The sequence below is a fragment of the Pteropus vampyrus genome, unplaced genomic scaffold (assembly GCF_000151845.1).
Source record: "Pteropus vampyrus isolate Shadow unplaced genomic scaffold, Pvam_2.0 Scaffold333, whole genome shotgun sequence".
NCBI lineage: Eukaryota > Metazoa > Chordata > Mammalia > Chiroptera > Pteropodidae > Pteropus > Pteropus vampyrus.
Genome location: NW_011889114.1, coordinates 27,995 through 34,658, shown reverse-complemented (window position 1 = coordinate 34,658; position 6,664 = coordinate 27,995). Strand labels below are relative to the sequence as shown.

Below are 6,664 nucleotides of genomic sequence, written 5' to 3'. Positions count from 1 at the left end.
AGTCCCAGCCCCGACCTCGGGCATAGAGGTGGCCCACATGCCTGGGGCCTGGCAGGTGGGGGAGGGGGCTGGCCTCTGGCCTCTGAGGGAGGAAGGGGCTGGGACCCAGACTTCTAGGTCCTGTGGGAAAGAACTGGGAGCCCACATCTGGGAGGAGGAGAGAGATGGGGTGCAGACTCCTGGAGCTGGGAGCCTGGACTCCGAGGAAGGACCACCATGAAGGCCAAGACCACCTGGAAGCCCCTCCAGGAAGCGTGAATCTCCTTTTCTCGGCCAAGGTGGGCAGCTGGGAGCAGCAGACGCTCCGCCTCAAGTACCCGCTGTGGTCCCGCTATGGCCGCTTCCTGCAGCCAGTGGATGACACGCAGCACCTCACGGTGGCCACGCTGGAGGAGAGGCCCTTCGTCATCGTGGAGCCCGCTGACCCCATCAGCGGCACCTGCATCAGAGACTCTGTCCCCTGCCGGAGCCAGCTCAACCGTACCCACAGGTGACAGCCCGGGATCCAGGAATTCCGGTTTCAAAATCCTGCCTTGAAGCTCAGTATTCCTGGCCCCAGCCCTTCCCGCCTTGGGACCCAGGACCCACAAAGCCCTCCAGTTTAGTGACCTTGGATGAGTCACGTAATTCCTTTGAGCCTCAGTTTCCCCAGGAAACACTAACCTTAGTTTTTAGCCACTGCTTGTCCCTCCCTCCATGAGGTGGGGAGGGCCCCTAACGTCCCCAAGCCTGCTCGCTTCCCGCAGCCCTCCACCGGACGCCCCGCGCCCAGAAAAGCGGTGCTGCAAGGGCTTCTGCATCGACATCCTGAAGCGGCTGGCTCAGACCATCGGCTTCAGCTATGACCTCTACCTGGTCACCAACGGCAAGCACGGGAAAAAGATCGACGGCGTCTGGAATGGCATGATCGGGGAGGTGAGGCTCGCGGGGACAGGGTGGGGGTGCTGCCAGGACGTGGGGGGCTGGGCCACGAGTGGGAGAACTCGGGCTGGAGGGGCGTGCTGAAAGAAGGTAGTGCCCGGATTAGAAGGGGCGTGGCCACAGAAGGCCCCACCTTTGTGGGGGTGTGGCCAAGAAGAAGGACCCACCCTGTTGGGGCGGGGACGAGAGGGGCGGGGCTAGGGGCGGACCTCCTCGACGGGGCGGGGGCGGGGCCGGGAGGATGGAGCTCAAAATCTTTCGGAGGGCTTGCTGCAGGAGCAGGATGCGGCCAGGGTCACCTGTTCTCACTCCTGTCTGCAAACTCTCACCTCCATCTTTCCTGCCCCACTGTGCGTCCCCCTCACCCGCCCTCCCTGGCCATCCTCGTGAGCCTCTCTCTCACCCTGTCACTGGTCTCCTCCCGGGGTGATCTTGCCGCCTCTACCTGCCTGAGCCAGCCCGGTTCCCTCACCAGGTGTTCTACCAGCGCGCAGACATGGCCATCGGCTCGCTCACCATCAACGAGGAGCGGTCCGAGATCGTGGACTTCTCTGTCCCCTTCGTGGAGACGGGCATCAGCGTCATGGTGGCACGCAGCAACGGCACCGTGTCCCCTTCGGCCTTCCTTGGTGAGTGAGCTTGGGGCCCTGGGACGGTCAGCTGAGGCAGCCGTGTGCCCCAGTCCCATCCGGTACTGCTCGTACCAGCGCTGTGACTCCGGTAAAGTGGCCTCACTGCTGAGCCTCAGTTTCCTAATCTGTGACATGGAAGAAGCAATTTCGCTTACCGGAAGCATTTTGACCGTGAAGCTAAGGAGCTTCGGGAGCCTTGCACAGCCTCCTCAAGGCCCTGTACCTCGTTTTGTATTCACAATGTTGTATTCTTTTTTTTTTTTTCTTAAAGAGAACCCTCCAAATTGTATAAGCTTCGGGCCCCACAAAACCCATTAATCCTGTACGTAGGTATGAGGTGAGGAAAAGAGGTTAGCATGGCACTAGCACACGGTAAGTGCTCGATTCACCCATCAGACTGCTTACGGAGCACCTACTGTGCGCCAGGCCCCGAGCTGCGCACGCGCCCCTGCCCTCTCAGAGCACTTGGCTTCATGGACGAGACAGAAGATAGACTCTTAAAGGGATACAGGGACAGGATCACTTAAGATGGTGACAGAGAAATCAGGCTGGGGAAGAGAAGAGAAGGAATCAGATTGCTGTGGGTGGGCAGGCAGGTCCTTCGAGGCGGCGACCCAGTCCTGTGTAGACCTGGCTGGAAGAGCATCCTAGGCAGAGGGAACAGCAAGGACGAAGGCGCCAAGGTGGAGTACCTGTGAAGGAGCCTGCGAAGTTGGAGGAGGGGCATGAGTGAGCGGCTGGGAAGTGAGGGCTGAGAGGGGACAGGGCGGGTTTGGGCTTTACGCTTGCCGAAACAGCCAGCGTTTTAACCGCAGGCGGTGGCAGGAAGATGACGGTTCGGGTAAGATTAGGGGACAGGCCGGAGGTTAGGGCGCGGACGCCCGGATTGGTCGGCGGCTTCGAGGTGGATTGGAACAGGGTAGAGATGTCATTTACTGAGCTCGGAGAAGTCCGAAGTGTAGCCCTGGTCAGTTCCCTCTGGCTCTCTGAAGTCCGAGCAAGGCTCCCGGGAGGGGGAGGGGCTGGGAGAAGGGCCGCCCCGCCTTCGCGTTTTGTTTTCGGTGTGTTTCCCCAAGCGCGTCTTTTGTGGCCTCCTCTTTTGCATCAAGGTCTCTGCAGAGCACCCCGAGATGCACCACGCGGGGCCCCTGCCTTCAGCAGGGGAGTGACAAGGTCATCTGTCTGCCCCACCACGTTGCCAGCCGAGGCGACAGGCGTGTCCCCAGATGCAGCAGTGACAGCCCAGGGTGGTCACCCTGCTGTGACAGGGCCACCTGCTGTGACAGAGCCAGTCCTGGCCGTTTGCACTTGGTCTGGGGAGGTCAAACAAGCCAGTGCTAATCTCAAGGAAATGGTGACTTGAGCTTATTGTCACTGAACTCCCAGAGGCAGTGTTAGGAGGGGACACATGAACTTGAGTTCCTCTGATGGACAGGTTAGGGTGGCCCCTCTGACAGGGTTGCTGTGGAGCAGGGGCAGAGAGGGCGTGGCCCGTTCAGGGAGCTGAGTTCCGGGTGGTAAAAGCAAAGGGTTCTTGAGAGAGCGATTGGGCCAGAGAGGAGGGTGGAGCAAGGCTGGGGGGTGGGGACTTTGTCCTGGGGGGCGCAGGTGCGCCATTGAGAGCTGCGAGTTGGGGAGAGGTGGAGTCATCTCTGAGTGCAGAAAGAGCCTCTGGGGCCATAGGGAGGGGGAATGGGCTGGAGGGGTAGCTGCTGGGAGATGGTCCAGGAGAGGACGGGGCCTGAGCTGGGGACAGGTCCAGGAGGATGAGGCTGGGGACTGACAGGTGAGGGCTGGTGAGGGAAAGGGAGGAAATGAGGACAGCAAATGCGGGTAGCGGGCTGTGACTGGATGGCTGCTGGGGCTCTGGGAATGGGGAACCAGGGAGTTGGTGCTGGGCTCAGTGTGGGACACAAATGGCCTGCGGGATGGCCGGGGGGAGGTGGAGAAGGGGGTCTAGAGCTCCGGGGACATATTTAGGTGGTCGAAACCACAGAAATGGTTGAGGGGCCTGTCTTCGAGAGAGTCTGGCTCCCAGGAATCCGGTGGACAACGAAGCTGTCCCCAAGATGGGAAACCAGGGGAGGGGGCTGAGTCGGGTAGGGCCAGCTCTGGGCTGCACCTTGTCCGCCTACCTGTGGTCCCCCAATCCTTTGCTTAGCCGAGCCATGACCGCACGCCCCCTTTCCCCAGAGCCCTACAGCCCCGCCGTGTGGGTGATGATGTTCGTCATGTGTCTCACCGTGGTCGCTGTCACCGTTTTCATCTTCGAGTACCTCAGTCCCGTTGGCTACAACCGCAGCCTGGCCACGGGAAAGCGTGAGTCCCCTTCCTCCATCACCCTACCCCACAGCGCCCGGGACCGGATAGAAATACATTTCCCAGAAGGCCCCAGGGTAGAGCCTGGTGGCAGAGGCCTCGGGGGGCCCACTGGGAATTGTAGTTCTTTCCACTCCCTCATTGAGCAGAAGGGATTTGGGGTCCATGTCCCCCCTCCCGGCCCCCTGCAGGCCCTGGCGGCTCAACCTTCACCATTGGGAAATCCATCTGGCTGCTCTGGGCCCTGGTGTTCAATAACTCAGTGCCCGTGGAGAACCCCCGGGGGACCACCAGCAAAATCATGGTGCTGGTGTGGGCCTTCTTCGCCGTCATCTTCCTCGCCAGCTACACAGCCAACCTGGCCGCCTTCATGATCCAGGAGGAGTATGTGGACACCGTGTCCGGGCTCAGTGACCGAAAGGTGTGTACGTTTGGGGACGAGGGAGTCGGCTGGGGTTGGAGGTCTTGGGGCTTGGCACGTGGGAGGGCAGAAGGATCTTGTGGGGGAGGGGGTCTCATCCCAGAAAGAGTTCCAAAATGATAGAATGGAATGTTCCGGAGTTCACAGTGAACGATTTCAACGTTCCCAGGCGCGGGGAGTATCCTCAAATGTTATAGGTACAGTAGCGCCAAATAGGGCCCTCTAGATCACTGTCGGTCTTAAACTGCGACGAAGGACTAATTTGTGAAATTTCTAATCCAACGGCGGCCAATACTTTTGTAAAATACAGCAGAAATGAGTTACCGGAAAAGTAGAATTTAAAATCAAGACATGCAAGAGTCAAAGCCAAGTTTTAACATCTGAGGTCCAACAGACATAAAATTATTTCGTCAGATCGCTCTAAATGCTGACACCTCCCACGTCTGTCCTTGCCTTGCCACAGGTCACAGTTTGTTCAGGGACTGGTGGTCAGCGGAGCAGGCTTTGAGACTCAAGTGGTTCACTGAGAAATCAATTCAGTGGGTGACCACAAGCAATTTTTTAAATGGAATGGAATGGAATAGAAAGTATGTTTGACTGCCTCTTACGTGATACGGATGAGTTTGGTTTCATGAAACATTTGTCTTAGCCATGTATACAACTGAGACTGAACCAGCAAGACACGCGTCTAGCTATGTCTGTTAACACAGTGAATGATTTTGAACAGATTGGTAAATAACTGCCCCCAGCCCTGTCCCCTATACCGGCCCCCTGCACCAATTCCTCCCATGATCCAGCAGGTTAAGGGTTAATGCCTGGCACATCAAGGGCCTCTGGGACCCTTCTTGAGCTCTGTAGCCGGTGTCTTTTCTGATTGGACCACGGTCAGGCCACGCTGGGCGTTACATATTTCAACATTACTCCTGATTATGTATCCATATCTGCAACATACAGCTAGCTACCTGTGGATGGGGAGTGGTGTTTCCTACTGCGGGTCAGGGTGAGCAAGTTCAAGAAACGCTTCCGCCCCGGGGTGTCCGCCGGTTGGGGAGTGTCCCCCAAGATGGAGCATCTATCTGGTCGAGGACATCCTCCGCCCAGATGCCCCCAAGGGGGCGCCCTGGTAACTCCCCATTCTGCCCCAGTTCCAGAGGCCCCAGGAGCAGTACCCGCCCCTGAAGTTTGGGACGGTGCCCAACGGGTCCACGGAGAAGAACATCCGCAGCAACTACCCCGACATGCACAGCTACATGGTGCGCTACAACCAGCCGCGCGTAGAGGAAGCGCTCACTCAGCTCAAGGCAGGGTCAGCGCAGACGCGGGGCGCCGCCGGGGCCCTGAGCACACTCGGGGTTGGCGAGGGGTCAGGGGTCGTTTATCAGCCTTCGAGGTCAGCCCGGGGTGAGCCGGCTTGGAGGACAGAGGTCGCCGAGGGTGGGAGTGAGCGCCCCCCTTCCAGGCGGAGGGTCCTCGTAATGTTTTCAGGGATCCGGGAGTTCTGGATTCTGGGGCCAGACTGCCAGGGTGCAAATCCTGGCTTTGTCCCTTCTGGGCTGTGTGACCTTGGGCAAGTCACTCGACCTTCTGAGCCTCAGTTTTTCCTTCTGTAAAATGGGGATAACAAGAGGACCCACCTCATAAGGTTGTTATAAGAATTATTATAATTATTATTAATATAATTAATATATCATTATAGTTTTCATTAGTTACTCCATGAACGACACTTAGAGCAGTGCCTGGCATACTGTAGGTGTTTGCTGCTGTTGTTATTATTATTATTATCATCATCATCATTAGAGCTGAACTCACTGGAATCGATATTTGAATTATGTTTTGTTTTGTTTTGTTTTGTTTTGTTTTTAACACGTTTCCCAAACCGTGGGGATAAAGTTAAGCTCAAAGCTAGGCACAGTACCTCGCTCCACATCCCTCCTTTAGTCACTCAGCATTCATTTACTTTCTTGGCATCTATTCTATACCTGGCCATAGACCATTAGACCGCAATTCCTGCCCTCAGGATGCTTAGAGTCCAGAGGTGGGAAATGAACTACAAGTATGCAAGCAGAAAAATTAGCAAGGTCATGTTAGAAAGTGATAGTGAGCTAGAGCATGGCCGAGCTAGGGGCGTTCAGGGAGGGCTTCTGGGAGGAGGTGACTTGAGCAGAGCGCCGAGGGGCTGAGGGAGCTAGCCAGGTGGCAGAGCCTCGCCCACAGAGGGAGCGGGGTGTGCAGAGTGGTCTTGGGACATTAGAGGACCAGCGGGAAAGCCAATGATGAGGCAAAGCGCAGATGAGAGGAAGACGGGGCTGTGACCCCTGAGGCAGACGGCAGGGCTGGGTTTTATGGGAAGCCGTGGGGAGGCGGGGCTTGG

General features: G+C 57.5%; 1 protein-coding gene across 1 annotated transcript in view; it reads left to right on the top strand.

Moving 5' to 3' along the window:
• The window catches only part of GRIN2D (glutamate ionotropic receptor NMDA type subunit 2D), a 36,110-nt gene that overhangs the window by 16,349 nt on the left and 13,097 nt on the right, over positions 1–6,664 (top strand). The window contains exons 5-10 of the mRNA XM_023522126.1: positions 176–490; positions 747–915; positions 1,397–1,550; positions 3,747–3,872; positions 4,064–4,293; positions 5,439–5,599. Of these exons, the coding sequence (XP_023377894.1) occupies positions 176–490; positions 747–915; positions 1,397–1,550; positions 3,747–3,872; positions 4,064–4,293; positions 5,439–5,599 (1,155 nt within the window). The remainder of the gene's footprint in view (positions 1–175; positions 491–746; positions 916–1,396; positions 1,551–3,746; positions 3,873–4,063; positions 4,294–5,438; positions 5,600–6,664) is intronic.